At 35.4% G+C, this 16,552-nt stretch overlaps 2 protein-coding genes across 2 annotated transcripts; one reads left to right on the plus strand and one right to left on the minus strand.

Moving 5' to 3' along the window:
• The first annotated feature begins 1,467 nt into the window (after window positions 1-1,467).
• Window positions 1,468-11,981, plus strand: LOC143565324 (protein LAZ1 homolog 2-like). The gene is made up of 9 exons (XM_077052323.1): window positions 1,468-1,500; window positions 9,339-9,571; window positions 9,658-9,703; window positions 9,821-9,929; window positions 10,003-10,175; window positions 10,393-10,484; window positions 10,577-10,823; window positions 10,905-11,138; window positions 11,213-11,981. Exons 1-9 carry the CDS (start codon window positions 1,468-1,470, stop codon window positions 11,654-11,656), a joined length of 1,611 nt encoding a protein of 536 aa, XP_076908438.1. The 3' UTR covers window positions 11,657-11,981.
• Window positions 11,851-15,477, minus strand: LOC143565334 (uncharacterized). The gene is made up of 12 exons (XM_077052331.1): window positions 15,148-15,477; window positions 14,695-14,859; window positions 14,381-14,593; window positions 14,004-14,120; window positions 13,671-13,940; window positions 13,425-13,590; window positions 13,260-13,337; window positions 12,817-12,908; window positions 12,563-12,733; window positions 12,413-12,487; window positions 12,222-12,326; window positions 11,851-12,150 (listed from the first exon to the last, which is right to left on the minus strand). Exons 1-12 carry the CDS (start codon window positions 15,430-15,432, stop codon window positions 11,851-11,853), a joined length of 2,037 nt encoding a protein of 678 aa, XP_076908446.1. The 5' UTR covers window positions 15,433-15,477.
• Between the last annotated feature and the right edge of the window lie 1,075 nt (window positions 15,478-16,552).

The following is a 16,552-nucleotide window of genomic DNA, read 5'->3' on the forward strand; positions in this document are numbered from 1 at the left end:
GAAGCAGCCTCTCTATCCCTATGGAATAGAGGTAAGGCTGTCTACATCTTACCCTCCTCAGACCCTACCATAACATTGCTATTGGTGGGATATACTGAGTACGATGATGATGATGATGATGATGATATATACACACACACATATATATACACATAGACTTTATTAATAACAAATCATTATTATTATTTTATTAAAAACCGACGCTGATGTTATGCTTCTCGTTGTAAAAATGTCTTTATAAATTCATCATACTTAATAAATATATATTATGTATGTATATATATAAATATATATATATATATGTATATATGTATGTATTATTTATTTTAAACAAAATCATTATAAACGCATTAACGTATTTAAAAGTGTTAATTATATTTAACCATCAAATTACGTTAAGATTTCCAAGATATAAATTTTAAGATAATTATATATTTAAACGTATATTTTTATAGAAGATCTCGACTCATATTTATTTAAACTAATTATTTGCAAACCCGATTTATGACAAACCATGATTATTATAATTAAAAAATAACAATAATCCGTAGAGATCAATCGTTCAATCCATAACGTACCAAACATAATTGTAACTCAAATCATATCGAATCCTAAATTCATTTTTGTATTATATCATCTATAATTCACTCGTAATGTCATTTAATTAGGATTCTTGTCGGTAATTCTCGAAGATCGTGATTATCGCTTTCTTGTCGTAATAATTCCCGTTTGGCTTAATCGATCAGGTGAGTTTTATCATTCCCCTATTTTACTCAATTTTCACAAACGTTTTGGGGACATATGCGTATATCATGCTATACATACATATCTATATATACATATATATCAAAAATAGCAAACGTGTAATTGTGCGTGATTGATCAAATATACTTGTTATGTGCTTACTTGCTTATGTGCGCATTCGTATTCGGAGAGGTCCATCATATCCCCATGTATTGGGTTCTTATTATTGACCACCGCCAGATTCGCTTGGCAACAGTCTTATTCTTATATGCTTATGGTTGATTTACCGGCGTCCGATTCGCTTGGCAGTGGTTTAATCGACAACTTATATGCTTATGGTTGATTTCATTGCCGCATTTATTACGTTTTGCTTATTTATTATATTATCCTTACTTTATTGCAAAACTGGTGGTAAACTCACTCAACATGTGTTGTTGACCAAAACTCCATTTTATACGCATATGCAGGTTGACTGAGTTGAATGATGGATACTTAGAAAGACCTCCGGGTTATATTGAAGACAAACTTAAATTTAATTGATTGTATTTATTTATTTGAATTGTGTTGTTGTATTTGAATATTGTGTATTATTTAAATTAAATAATTAATTAGATATTGTCACATTTTATATATGATAGTATCTTCGAGCTGTGAGCAATCGGATCACGCCCCGGCATTTCCGCCTTAGGTTGGGGTGTGACAGTGGCAACCTCGGTTGCAGCTATGGCGGCACTGAGCTGTACTTTGTTGGCGATGGTAATGACGAATTGTCTTAGTCGGCTATGATTATTATCAGCTACTTAGCATGTCCGAGTCAATTTTTTAGTGTCCATTGTTTTCATTAATTATTAAACAGATCATTGTGTTGCATAACACTAATTTTTCGTTTCTTAGACATTCATCTTGATTTTTCCTGTTAGTCCGATGTGTAAAACCGTATTCGATGAGACTTAGGGGGTGTTTGGTACAGAGAATGGAAAATGAGAGAAAATAGAAATGGAAATGGAATTGTAGAGAAAGAGAATTGGTATGGAGAATGAGAATCATTTCTCTTGTTTGGTACACGAGAAAATAAACAGAGAACTCTACCATACCCAACCCCACCTCCACCCAACCTGACACCACTCACCACCGCAGCCCCACCACCACAGCACCACCACCACAGCCCCACCACCACAGCCCCACACCACCAGCACCACCACCACAGCCCACCACCACCGGCTGCCGCCACCAAATCCCCTTCTTCAACCACAGTACACAAGAAATTAAAAATATTCAAATTTTTGGAACATAAGATATAGAAAAAGGAGGCTCAGATCTGTCATCACTGCCTCTTTGGAGATTTTGTGGTGGTGGTTGTGGTGGCGATGATGATGATGATGATGATGATAATCAGAAGCCACCTGCGACCACCGCCGATTTCCACCACCACTGTCACCCACCTGCGACCACAATCACCCGACCATCTGAAAACCCTAACCTACCACGAACCACCACTTGAAACCCTAATCTCCGTTCACCCGTACCACCTGCAACCTACAACCGGTTACCATCTCTGTGTTCACCACTGCGAACGGCGGAGACGGGGTGGTGGTTGCAGACTTGGAGACGAGGTGGCGGTTGCAGACTTGGAGACGAGGTGGTGGCCGGAGACGGGGTGGTGGTCGGAGACGAGGTGGTGGCCGGAGACGAGGTGGTGACATGCTATGAGGAGGCTGCTGAGAAATGGATTTCTCTTTGTTTTAAAGAGAAATGGAATTCTCTAGTTTTAGAGAAATAGAAATGAAAAGTGGAAAACAAACAAAAGAAATATTTCTAATTCCATTTCTCCCCAATCAAATCCCTCTACCAAACACCCCCTTATGTTCTTCAGACGATTGTTGGATTCAACAAATCAGGTCGTTCTATAAGAAGTGCTGATTTGGTTTGTGTCTAAATAGTTTTCAGTTAAAACAATTTGATAAACGACTATTGGAAATTTGGAAATATCATAATTTCAAAATTGTTTACCAAGAATTTGTTATCAAGATTCTCTTCTCTTTGCCTTTCACTTCACTGCCGAACGATTCTTCGTGTTTTAAATCACATGAACAGTTAAAACAACCCCTCAATACCTTGAAGTGAAGGATAAGTCAAATCTTGACAACAGTGGATGAATTGGTAAAGTCAAATGCTCAAAATGGTATTGAATAATTGAATAAAGCAAAATAAAAAATGGGATCGTTTTTTGTTTTGGTGCGTGCAAGGCCCCGCGACGCATTTAAGTTCGTCAAAATCGACTCAATTGTTGTTTTGGTTCTGGTGTGCACCATGTGTTCGATGAAATGCCGTTTTTTTTATATGTATTCGATGAAATGCCGTTTTTTTTGTATATGTATTTGCCTATGGTTTCACAACCCCCCGCAACGCGGGGTCGAAATGCTAGTTATAATTTAATTCCAAACACCCTCTTCATTTTTAGTGGGTGTATTTTTCACTTTTTTTCATTTTTTTCTTTTTTAAAGGGATAAAGTGTTTGGGATTGTTTTTGTATGAGAGGAAAAAATAAATAAGTTATGCTTTTGTAGTTTATGAACTTATTGAAAAGTTGTAAAGAGTTTTTATAAGGATTTCCAAACACCCCTTTAATCTTTATATGTTAGAAGAGAACTTCTAATGGTTTATTTTAGGTTTTTACGGAACAATATTTTTATTTTGACTATTAGTTTTAGCTTAATCTAGTAACTTCTTCTATCAACCGTTAGTTACTATAGTTTTGAGGGTTTTTTTCTTTTTTTTTTTCTTTTTACAAACTTTTAATCATATAATGTCATAACAAATAATAATTGTAATAGTAACCGATTACATATTAATTTGAAATAGTAGAAAAACAAATACATAAAATTGTTAATTGATGAACCTAATTGGACGTGCATAAATGAGTTACGAACCTAGTTGGATGTATGTAAACGGATGTAGCCGAGCGGACGCAAACAAACACGTTACTGAACTGTTCACGAACACTACTGAACGAGCGCGACATCTGTTCATGTTCGTTCGTTAAACTTACCGAACAAAATTTTTATGTTCATGTTCGTTCATTTATTAAATGAACAAATATAAAAAAACTTCCAGCCAAACGATTCGTAGGACGTTCGTTTCGTTTACAACCCTACGGTATTATGTCAAACAAGTCTTCATTTACAGTCCAATTGACCATATAATGTTTTTGCTAATATGACATTGTATGATTAAAAGTATGTGAAAAGGACAAAAAAAACCCTCGAAGTTTTATTAACTAACGGTTGGTGGATGTCGTTAATGTGGTGGACTAAAATTGATAGTCAAATGAAAGTATTGTACTATAAAAGCCCAAAATAAACTATTAGATCAAAATTGATAATTTTAAAAAACCACAAGGACCAACACTGAAGTTCTCTCTTATATTATTAAAAAAATAAAAATAAAAAGTAATAATAATTTTAATATGGCCACCAACAAAATACACGATGCATGTGAGTGATCTGACAAGGCAACAAGCAACCAAACACGTCGTTTTGATAGTCATACGAGCTGTATGAAGTGATGAAAAAATATCATATAGGTCGTATGAGGATCAAATCATATGGGTCGTATAATTTTTTGACTAAGAAAGAAATAAATTATGTAACCTCTGATAAAGGAATGGGTCGTGTCATAAGGTGAGAAAAGGTCATACGGTCGTATTCCCTTTTTTCACCCTATCATACGCTGTGTATTTTTTTTTTAAGGAAAAGACATGTAAGATATTTCTTGTAGAGATGAGCAACTTCGTATCGGGTACCTAATCGTAACTAACATAATTGGTGCGGTATTCATTTCTAATATTTTCGGTATCGGTACCATTCTATTTGTATTTTTGGTATTTTCAATGCTTTTGATACAGTTTGATATCGAACCAATAAAATCAATATGCTGTTCATTTTATATTTTCACTGGTTTTCACTTTGTATGTTTCTTTAAACTTTCCATTTACACATCCTATTAAAAGTTTGATATAGAACCAATAAAATCAATATGATATTCATTTTATATTTTCACTCATTTTCATTTTTGAATGTTTCTTCAAGGAGAGTTCTAGGGATACCACCCCATTTTCGTTAAAAAAAACATCAATATGTCCCGTATATGACTATACAGGGCGTATGGGTGTCACACTCCAACCTAAGGCGGAAATGCTGGGGCGTGCTTCGATTGCTCACAGCTCGAAGATACTATCATAATATAAATGTGACAATATCTATTTAATTATTTTATTTCAAATGTGCACACAATATTCAAATACAACAAACAATTCAAATAAAGGTATATATAACAAGTTAAATTTATGTTTGTCTTCAATAACCCTAATGTCTTTCTAAGTGTCCGAACTACAACTCATGACTGCATATGCGTAGAAAACAGAGTTTGTCAACAACACATGTTGAGTGAGTTTACCACCAGTTTTGTAATAAAATAATGTTAATATAATAAATAAGAGAAATAAGCAAAACGTAATAAATGTGGTAATGAAATCAAACCATGAGCAAATAAGTTGTCGATTAAACCATTGCCAAGCGAATCGGGCGCCGCTAATAAACCATGAGCAAATAATAGTAAGACCGTTTCCAAGCGAATCGGGCGTTGGTCAATGAGAACCCTCCACAAGGGAATATGTCAAACAAATGCACATAAACAAGTAAGCACATAACAAGTATATCTGATTAATCACACACAATTACACGTTTGCTATTTTTGATATATATATATATATAGTATGATATACGCATATGTCCCCCAAAATGTTTTAGAAAACTGAGTAAAATAGGGGAATGATAAAACTCACCTTAGATGAAAGGCAAGTGATTATTAATTAAGATAAACGAACTAAAGATTAAGCGAGTTGTCCACTACGCGTCGAGCAAGATAAATTATCAGAACCTGAAACTTTGAGATATGATAATATAAGTAAAAACGAACTCGTGGCCACTTGAATCAATCCAAACGGACGTTTAGAACTCAAGTTACGTTATATTTAAGATTTAAGCGAGCTGGTACTGACCAGAATTTGAACAGCGAGTCGGAAGTCGGGTTTTGATCAGTAGCCTTAAAATTTCGTTACGAGAATAAAAGTCTTCTAGACCGAACGTTGAATCAGATCAGAAGTATGAGAAAATGTAAAGTCAAACTTGTTGACTGTTTTGCCCTTTAAAGAGTTTTAAACGAATTGACCAATCAACACCCTTCAACCACTGAAATTGATTGAAGGTTATTGACTAGAGAATATATATGAACGATTCCTATGTTTACAACTTACCTGGAAAGTGAAAGGATCGATCAAGAAGATGAGTCAAAGGTCGATTGATAAGCAAAGTCAAACTTCAAGCGTGTTTCTTCAAGAACAATGGCCAAACCGAATAAGTTTATGAAGATTAAAGGTAGGTGACAGCTGGGTAATGTTAATTAGAGTTTAGGGAAAGTTTATGGCAGAGATTATAAGGATTGTTTATATAGGAAACACTAAAACTAGGGCTGTCACTTTTACCCGAAACCCGACCCGAAAAACCCGTACCCGAAACCGAACTAACCCGACCCGAAGAACCCAAACCCGAAAAAATACTAACCCGAACCCGAACCGAAGTAATTTGGGTTGGTTCTCGGGTTTGATTTATGAGTTTCGGGTCAACCCGAAAAACCCGAAGAAACTTCTAGTTTCAAAATTAAATATATTTTTATGTATAAGAAGCTAAGTCTTAACCACTAAAGTTATCATAATCTAGCTCTGATCGACTGTTGTCATTCTAACTATTATGGATCGATTGTTTATTATTAATGTATGTTTTCTGTTTATTACTAATAGCAATCGAAATCGAACAACAAAATCACGCCCGATTGAATACGATTAAGACTCGAGTTAGTTTTACTCTTCTTTTGAATTGTTTTATCAAGTTATGTTGGTTTTTTATATAATTATTTGTGTTATAAGTAAAGAAGAATATCTTGTTTTAATTTTAGCATTGTAGTTTTTAATTTTTTTTTTGTTTTTTTGTTTTTTTTCTTTTGTTTGTTTGTTTTCTAGGATACTCGAAACCCGATTAACCCAACCCGAAAAAACCCGAACCCGAAAAACCCATGAGAGATTTGGGGTGGGTTTCAGGTCAAGATTCAAAATTTTGAAACCCGAAGAACCCAACCCGAAAAACCTGAAACCCAAAAAACGAACCCGAAGAACACCCCTAATTAAAACGAACTAATTAAGGTTAATTTACTCGTTTAGGAAACTGAATAAGCATTTAATGACTAAATCAATGAAATAAGCTGTAGATTTCGTTCTTGATCAAGGGGTTATGTATATGGACATGTATTTTAATTATATTAGTTTTCTTGGACCTTAATTTATTTGATTTATACAAAAAAAACGATTTGGATGCTAAAAACAAATTATGAAACAAAATAAGCTATTTAATGAGAAAATTTAGTACAATAATTAACAAAATTTGGCTCGGACACCAAGAAAACGAAATTGGACCAGCTATAACATTTCTTAGAGTTTAAGTTTCGTTAATTAATCGAAAATAGGAAAGAATTGACAAAATTAGTCCCTGTAGTTCCTGAAAATGCGATTTTTAGCCATTTTAAGCGATTTTAAAGGTTTCTAAGGATTATTTGGCATGATTGAAAGTTATGAAATTATAAAATAAGTTAAATACAAGTTTTAATTAGTTCAAAAGATTCGAATTACATTTTTGAATCGGTTTAAACAAATACGAAAAATTCGAGATGTTACAATAGGGCTGTATAACTCCCCGTATAAGGGACATATTGGAGGGTGTTTGAATGTTCCTAGTAGGACCCATATGCAAATTAGTCTAAAAGCATCAAGAATAGCATAGAGGTTAGTTTTTATTTTTAAATTTCGAGGTGTATACACATTTTTTAATGTTCTGTCTATTAAATACTTTAGGTTAATCAAAAGAATCATTAATTGTTAAAGAACTCTACACTGAAATCAACACTCTTAAGCATTATATGTATGAAATTGTGAATACTTAATTTTAGTCTCAAAAGAATATAAATATTTATGAATTTTAGTCACATATAGTATTTAAAGTGTAAAAAGATAAAAATGTTCTCATGTGTAGTACACATGAGGTTACATAATTGAAAAACTTAATATATGTTGGTGTAAATTTCTAAAACCTAGCCAAACATGCATATAAATGAAAAAAAGAGAAAGTTATTTTTGAAAAGGACTAGTTCCATAATTTAGTTAATTCAAAAGAACAAAAATTATAATTTTCTCGCAATTCTATGTTTCTGTTTGTTGTTTGTGTTCCTCTCGCTAGCTTCTATATCAGGTTGGTGTAGGGTTATTCACGAACCGAGTTGAACCGAACGCAGACTTGCTCATATTTGGTTTCGTTTGAAAGCAAACCAAACCGAGTGAATTGAATTTAAATAAACGAGTGATATTTTTATGCTTGAACTTGGTTTGGTTTGAAACCGGGCGACTTGGTTTTGCTTGATTTCGTACAAAGTTTTCAATTTTAAATTTATAAAACTTCAAAATATCATTAATTCAAGAGTTTTAACTCTAAAATGTCTAAACTTCCAACTTCAAAATCTCTAAACCTCAAAGTTAACAACAAAACATATATAAAACAAGCGGTTAGGGTTTAACTTGAACTTTGAAGTCAATACAAAAGAGAGAAATGTTAAAAACTAAAAAAAAAAATAGTATACTTTTTTATGTATGTATAAAACTAATAAACAAAAAATAATTTGAATAAAACGAACCAAACCAAACTGAGCAAAGCTTTGCTTGTGCTTGGCTTGGTTTTAATTGAACGACTCACTTCTAAACCGAGCCAAAATCCAACAAAAATTTTTCAAGCAAGTGACAAGTAGTCTGGGCAGCTTTATCTAGGTTGGTGGCCTCCATTCTTTCGGTTAATGAAATTTGTTGTTTGGAATAAAATAAAAATATAATAAAACAAAAGTAGCAGCAAGTACATATGATAGGACAAATTAAACGGCAACGTGTCACTCTCTAATTCCCATGCGGTTGACACGTCCATTTCCGGTTCAGGGTGAAGAACCACGTCCCTGATGCATATCCGTCGACTCGTCTTCTAAACTAATTCACACATGTATGGATGCATTATTATTATTATTATTAGTTTATTACCCAATTTAGGGTTTCAATTCCTCAACGTGAAGGCTTCCTATTTGACGCTTTTTCAATACCATACCACAGGTCAGTTGCTTGCTGTAAATTATATCTTTTTATTATTCATTTGATTTGAATTCACTACTCAAAACTAAAGTAATTAACAATTGTCGCCTTCTTCTTTCTAAAATCATCCCGTTTTAGTACAAACAATTAAATGATATATATATACGTACTTAATTCTAGCCTTGACAAAAGTGAACCATAATCGGAAATCGAAAACCATTCTGTTATGGTTACGGTTAACGTGTCTACCAATTTTAACTGAATGTGTTTATCCCTATTCTATACCTCTATTTCCATCCTTTACACCTTTATATTCCGGCTTCTAACATTTAAATTTATGCTATAACTGTATGTAACATAGCTTGGAACCAGCATATTTCGACTTCTGTCATCTGAAACTTGGAATTCAGTTCAAAATTTTGTTGCAGAAGTTTTGTTTGATGAATCGAATGATGTTAGCGGGCGTGATTCCGAGAGAGATTACCACACAATAGCCATTATTATTGCACCATGCTTTGTCCTAATAGCCTTGATTCTATCATCTGTTACCATTGTTCAGCACCTCAAATTTTACACCAATCCTGAGGTTAGTATGTCTCATAATAATGTATCACTAGTCTACACTCTACAACTTACATTCGCATGTTGTTTTTGTAAATCTTATGGTTATGTTTCCATAGGAGCAAAAATGTTCTCTTTATGGTTCCAGTCTATGCCACCGAGTCGGTACGTATCCATCATTAAACGAGTAAATCCAGTTATACTAAAATGATTGTTGTGACACTAATCCAAAGAAACAAAAGTGTGAAGTAGTTAATTAATAATCATGTTGTTGTTGGCCAGATTTTTTCCTTGTGGAAACCGAAGTTTGCCGTTGCTTGTGACATATTAAGAAGTTGCTATGAAGCGTTTGCTCTATATTCCTTTGGAAGTTATTTGATTGCATGTCTTGGTAAGAAGAGACGTTATATACGTATATACGTGTTAGTTAAACCTATTTAGTGATGGGAATGCTATTATCTTAGGTGGTGAAAGGAAAGTTGTTGAATTACTTGAGGACGAGAAAGAAACGCTGCTGAAAAAGCCGTTGTTAGATGGGAAGGATTTGAACCGAACATCGTTATGCAAGTTCTTCAGACAACCGCGTGCTCTTGGTGAAGGATTGCTACAAATAGAGAAATTTGGACTAGTACAATATGTTAGTTACAAAACCGTCTCTTTATTAAAACATATGTGTATATCATAACTAGAAATCTGCGTAAGCACTTGTAGATATTGTTTCAACTGTGATACATGTCTTCATGAGGTTCTCAAGTTCTGTACTTAATATTGGTTATGTATTGAACACTCCCCATCATAACCAATACCTTATTTGATACATTATAATATTTGTATTTTTTTTTTGTGTGTATTAGATGATTTTAAAGACGTTCACTTCGTTTTTGGCAATGGTATTAGAGCTTTTGGGAGCATACGGTAATGGCGAGTTCAAATGGTATTACGGGTAAGTATTTGACCATTTTTCATAACTAAAATCTCAATAAATTTCTATTAATTTTCAAAAAATGTAATACTGGCCTGATTGCAGGTACTCCCCATTTTTCATATTGCTGTTGTAATAAACTTCAGCCAGATGTGGGCATTATACTGCCTGGTGAAATTCTACCATGTGACTCATGAAAAGCTTCAACCAATACGACCCCTTGCAAAATTCATCAGTTTTAAAGCCATTGTTTTTGCGACGTGGTGGCAAGGTGTTGGCATTGCATTATTATGTTACTATGAAGTTCTACCAAACTGGGGACACTTTGAAACCGAGTTGCAGGACTTTTTGATCTGTATTGAAGTTAGTTTCTTTGCTACTATTTTAAACTACTTATAAAATTGTTCGATAGTTTAACTATTTAAGTATTGTTATCCCCAACAGATGGCGATTGCAGCTGTTGCTCATGTTTTTGTGTTCTCAGCAAAACGGTACCATTATTTGCCTATATCTGAGTATGGAAACATATCCACCAAAACAATCAAAGAAGTTGTGAAAGTAGAAGAAGGTGATGAAGAAAAACCAGCTATTGTTGAAAAAACAGAAACAAAAGTCGAGGCTCCGGGAACAAGTTTGGCAGAAAGTGTGCAGGAAATAGTTGTTGAAGGCAGTCAGCATGCAAGTCTCATGTGACACAAAAAACAAATCAAATTTACCAAATAAAGTTCTTACATGTCTATTGGTGTTTGTAGGTTGTTGATGATGTTAAACTGACCATAAATCAAGCAATCGAACCTGTCGGCAAAGGTATGACAAAGATTCAAGAAACAATCCATCATTTGTCGGTTGGTGACGATGATAATAAATCAGAAGTTGAGGTTGATGAATATGAAAAAGATGTTACAAGAGTCGTGTCTGGCGGGGTTGGTGACGATGATAACAAATCAGAAGTTGATGTTGATGAATATGAAAAAGATGTTACAAGAGTCGTGTCTGACAGGGTCGGTGACGATGATAACAAATCAGAAATTGAAGTTGATGAATATGAAAAAGATGTTACAAGAGTCGTGTCTGACGGGTCAACTGATGACGATAAAGAAACACTCGAAGTAAGAGTCGAGGAAAACAAAGAAGTTTCTAGAAACAGAACTGTAAAATCTTCTGAAGTAAGTGTTGAGGAATATAAACATGAATAAGAAACAGTTTTAACTGTATATTATTTCCTTTTACATGCCGATCGGTTCCTTATTCCATACGTTTCATTATTTACAATGCGGATCGGGTAATCAAGTCCCACTGTTTTCGTACATGCCATCTTGTATTCTTTTTACAAACTCGCATACACGATCCTGCTTTTTCACCATAGCACGCCATATTTTAGCTTCAAGTTTCATTCACAGCAGGCGGTACAGGTCAACACACCACATATTTGGGTCAACACAACCGAACAACCATTGTTGATTTTGGAACAAGCTTGAATGCAGCACATACAACAGCATTTGCCAAACAAATCTACACAGCAATTACCAGCCCCTTTAACAAACTTGTCTGCATGGCTCGGTGGCCTCGGTCCGAAACCTGGTGGGATGTTTTCAAATGTTGCAACCATGTCACCAAACCCTAGCCCTAACTGACGCAACACGTTAATTCTTTCGGTTTTCAGAATTTCTTGATCAGGCTCCTTTTTTCCCTACAGGTATTTATACAACATAATATTCACTCTGATATGAACAAATGAAAGAAAAGTTTACAAAAGGTTGCCTGTTTTTTCCCAGTTTTGGAAGGTTTAACTTGTGGTTCTGTCTTTAACAAGATCATTTGTGTATATTCAGACACAGTACCAGTTTGTAAGCTGATCTTTGTTACCTGCCCACAAAACATTAAATCTAAAGAAGTATTATTCATTGAAACATATTCAATTTAAAGTCCAAAAGTTGCTTTATGTTGTTGACCTTATCCTCAAGGCTTTTATCTTGTGATAACCATGCCTGTGTGGTGTATGCTTCAATCTGTTTCTTTGCAAGAACCTGATAGATCATAATAATAATAAAAGTCTAACTTGGTTTCTTGTTTTCATAAATTTTAAGCATTAAAGTTGATACCTTTTCAAGAGGTATGTCTTGTGTGTGTTGTACTTCTATGTCAATAATGAAATTGGTCATATCAGCAAGGGTGCCTTTAGCTTCCAGTTTGTCAGGGAAGTTGCCTTTGTATCTCCCTGATATGATCAATGGTCTATCATAACAAACATCTGGAATGGTTGAAGGATAAATCTGTGAAAATGATGTGAGTGAAAATGATGAAATGCAACCACAAACCAGAGAGAAAAAAAAAGGGTGGTGCATGAACAGCATACTTCCAGATCATCCGGACAATCGATTACAATGTTGGCCATGATTGAAGAAGTAGCTTTAGATACCCATATTTGCATTTGAGTTTCAATCGAATCTGACCAAACACATATCCACAATAATCAGAATCGTGTTTAAACACTTAAAACGAAAAATTACGTGAAAAGGATGAGAGAGATACTGATAGAAACCGGAAATCTAAAGTAATGAAACTAACATAACTAGCCACATTCGAGATTGGCTTGATCTCTGATTAGCCAATTCGAGATGGCAATTCTCTAAACACAAGGTTAAAGAAACCCTAATTCTATAATAATAATATCCATCCCTATTACAAACAAATGTCAAACTATTAATACTAATCTTTCTGCAGTTAATAAAAAACTGCCCACTACTCAACCTCCTACAAATTAGCCTCAACTAAAAGAACCATGTTTGTATCAGATACCTGCGTCATAAGAGGCATCATAATGGCCCTTGCTCATCATAGCAAGCATTCGCAAGAAGTAATGATTGCAGAATGAACCTGCAAGTTAACAAGATGGCAAGATAATGAGACCTCAATGATATTATTTATTTGTGCTTACATGATTCCATGAATCATAAGATTTACCTATACCAAACGTGTGAATACGCGGAAACAGATCTGACCCTTTGATGCTTTGTTGTTTCTGCATAACTTCGCAGATCTGTCTTTCATTTTCGACAGCCCCATCAGTGATAAAGAAAACCATAGGAATCGACTTGTTGGTCCCCGAGAGTGAGAGTATCTCTAGGGCCTGAAAATCGACAAAGCTGATATTTGAAATTAAACATGTTGAACATCATAGATAAATCACCTTTAGTAACAAGCAATAACCTGATCTAAAGCAAGTGACATGTTTGTCCCACCACTGGCAATGAACCGTGTGTTAATCCACTCGTTTGCTTTTTCGAGTGATTCATGAGTCGCTAACTCCAAAGTCGGTGAATATAAGTGAGTCTGATCGTTGAATGCCATTATACAAAACGAGTCATCTTGATCTAACTTTGTGAGTGCTGCAATCAGCGCATTCTTCGTAACCTCAATTGTGTTCCCTTTCATGCTTTCACTTATATCAACCACAAATACAACTTCTTTCCTGAACACCTATCAAATAAATTGCAAATATTAACATTCAAATACAATCAAATCAACAGATTTTGAACCAACCTTTCGTCTCTTATCAGGTCCTGCAAAAAGATATAAGGAAAATATTTCGCTTTGATCGCTACTTTGTGTTGATGGAGGCTTCAAGAGGACCCTACCAAATGGATTGGGCGTAGAAGCCTGAAACATATTGATGACCATATCACTTCAGCTGTAAACTTTTAAAACTTATATGTCCAAAGTCCACACAACTTTTATGATAATCTTACATGGTATTTGAAGACAAAATCTATACTCGACCATGTGATAACTTGTGCTTCATATAACAAATTCAACTTTCCCGGTCCTTCTTTTCGTTCCTAGAGTGCAGCAAGTCAGCAAGTCTCTCTCATGGTAAGATTAAAGAGCATGAACTAATCAAAGATTGATTGAAATCACACCTTTAATGGATGACTGGTTGTGTTACACGCGATAGCATCACTCCCGCCACAATTAACATTTAGTTGTATCTTTTCAAATTTGGGGAGTTTCTTCGAAGCAGGAGTAACATACTCCGGGAAGCTATAAGGCACATTCAATATGAACTCACCGTTTTTATAAACAACCTTCTGTGACCATCTAACTTTAACAGAAAGAATCGAACCGCCATCAACCTGCAAAAAAAATATCATGAAACTTCAATAATATCCTAACCGATTATACAAAGGGAAACTAAAAGATCTTTGTTTGATAGTTTGTTTATACATGTGTTAACCTGTGGTACTGTCAAAGTAAATATGTGTGGTTTCAAAAGACCTCCATCTTCAGCTTCGGGTATGCTTTCGCTTTCGTTCTCTCTATTTACATCCACTGGAACCGGAGCTAGTTCAGTTGAACATGTTTTTCGTGCTACTTCAACCTCCGCACCTAGAATTGAACCCTGTTAGCAAATGATACATAAACTAAGTTCAAAACTCTGAAAAAAACAACAAAATTCAAACAATGTGAACTCACTTTTCACAATTGTTTGATTCAATTGTATTATAAAATATTATAGAATATATCATTAGATCGTATTTGATTATGTTTCCTTGTATTTATCTGTATTTTGCTCTTATATATTATATAGTTGATCATCATTCTACAAATTGAAGGGACATTGCATTAATTGTATCCCTAATTATCTTTTCGTGTTTGTTAGGTTTCGGTGCCAATTATCTTTCAATACCTCTTCACCCATAGGAACCGCAACACGACAACCGCAATCAGCATTCCCCGTGACACAATGCACACGCCACGACCCGCTCATCGTGACAAACGCGGTGTCCAAATAACAATCAATCTCAAACGAGATCGCATTCATCTGGAGCGGAATCAACGCAGGCGGATCACACCGTCCGTGCACATGCGGCTGATAACTCGGCATATCAGGGTTATCGACAATCGCGGGGTCGTAGATGACGGCGTACACCATCGGAGACGTCGGGTAAAGCGACCGCGTGGCCTTCTCCATGGCGGTGATCGGTTTGGGGGCGGCCACGGAGCGGTCGTTACCGTAGTATATGCGCTTGGCAAGGCGGAGGCCGTCTTGGAGGCCGGTGGTGAAGTCGTCGGGGTGGTACATTGTTGTTGACTAGGGTCAACGAGGGTTTCAGGGCGGAGGTGGAGGTGGAGGTGGAGGCGGAGCTATGGTGGTTAATTGTGTTGTGTGGGTGGGTGTTGGGTGATGATGTTTTGGCCGTAGAAAGTGACGGGGATCCAACGGTCGAGTTTGAATGATGCATCAATCATCAAATTATTATTAACGATGTTTTTCGGTTGTTTGTAAATTGTAACTATAACGAGCCAGATTTTAAATTATAGTTACTTCTATCTATATCTACGGTTACTAGTGTCTGGGTAATGCCACGTGTTCATCTTTTGTTACCTCCTCTTTTACAGTTACTTTATCTGACTTTTTTTTAGTAAAGTGAACGTCACCGATCTTTCTTTTGCTCCAATCAACTCATTTTTTTTTAAACGAAGATTTCGTTTCTATTTAGGTTATCGTACTTTTTTTTAATTTCAAAAGTTATGTTGTCCTATTTTGGCCTAGAGGTGCACAACCGGTTTAAATTTTAAAACCGGTTTGGGTTAAAACCGGTTCTGTTTGATTAACAAAAGTCAAAACCAGTTTATAATTGGTTTCGGTTCGGGTTGAAACCGGTTTATTACCATGTTACAATCGGTTTCGGTTCGGGTTTTGATTGGTTTTGGTTTGGGTTTTTGCCCGGTTTTGGTTCGGTTAGTCGGTTTGATGGAGAAAAATACAAACAGTTCCGAAACTACGATTTCAATCGGTTCCAACCCGGTTTCTACATAATCGGTTTCAAACCAGTTCGGTTTCGGTTTAGTTTTCAGGTCGGGTCGGTTCAGTTTTCAAACCATGTTATTTTAACCTGGCCCACGCTGGCTTCAAAATTTGGCTTGGGTGTTCCCCCCGGGAAACCATACCGACGACTGGCACTTAACAGTCGTTGTACCACCACAAAAGCATAACTCTCTGGTGTAACACACGGTTGGACGAAAACTCAGGCGGGCTTGGGGTTCGAACTGGCAATCTTTGCGCAAGGCCTAGGTCAAATCTTCATTGC

The sequence above is a fragment of the Bidens hawaiensis genome, unplaced genomic scaffold (assembly GCF_021521415.1).
Source record: "Bidens hawaiensis isolate Kalapana, Puna unplaced genomic scaffold, B.hawaiensis_p1.1 tig00001206_1, whole genome shotgun sequence".
NCBI classification, from domain to species: Eukaryota; Viridiplantae; Streptophyta; class Magnoliopsida; order Asterales; family Asteraceae; genus Bidens; species Bidens hawaiensis.

Coding starts and splice junctions, on each gene's coding strand:
- LOC143565324 (XM_077052323.1), top strand. CDS start 1,468: ATGGCGGCACTGAGCTGTACTTTGTTGGCGATG. Junction 9,704..9,820: donor CAGTCTATGCCACCGAGTCG/GTACGTATCCAT, acceptor GTTGTTGGCCAG/ATTTTTTCCTTGTGGAAACC. Junction 10,176..10,392: donor AATTTGGACTAGTACAATAT/GTTAGTTACAAA, acceptor TGTGTGTATTAG/ATGATTTTAAAGACGTTCAC.
- LOC143565334 (XM_077052331.1), bottom strand. CDS start 15,432: ATGGAGAAGGCCACGCGGTCGCTTTACCCGACGTCTCCGATGGTGTAC. Junction 13,591..13,670: donor TGTCACTTGCTTTAGATCAG/GTTATTGCTTGT, acceptor GTCGATTTTCAG/GCCCTAGAGATACTCTCACT. Junction 12,488..12,562: donor AAGACATACCTCTTGAAAAG/GTATCAACTTTA, acceptor ATGATCTATCAG/GTTCTTGCAAAGAAACAGAT.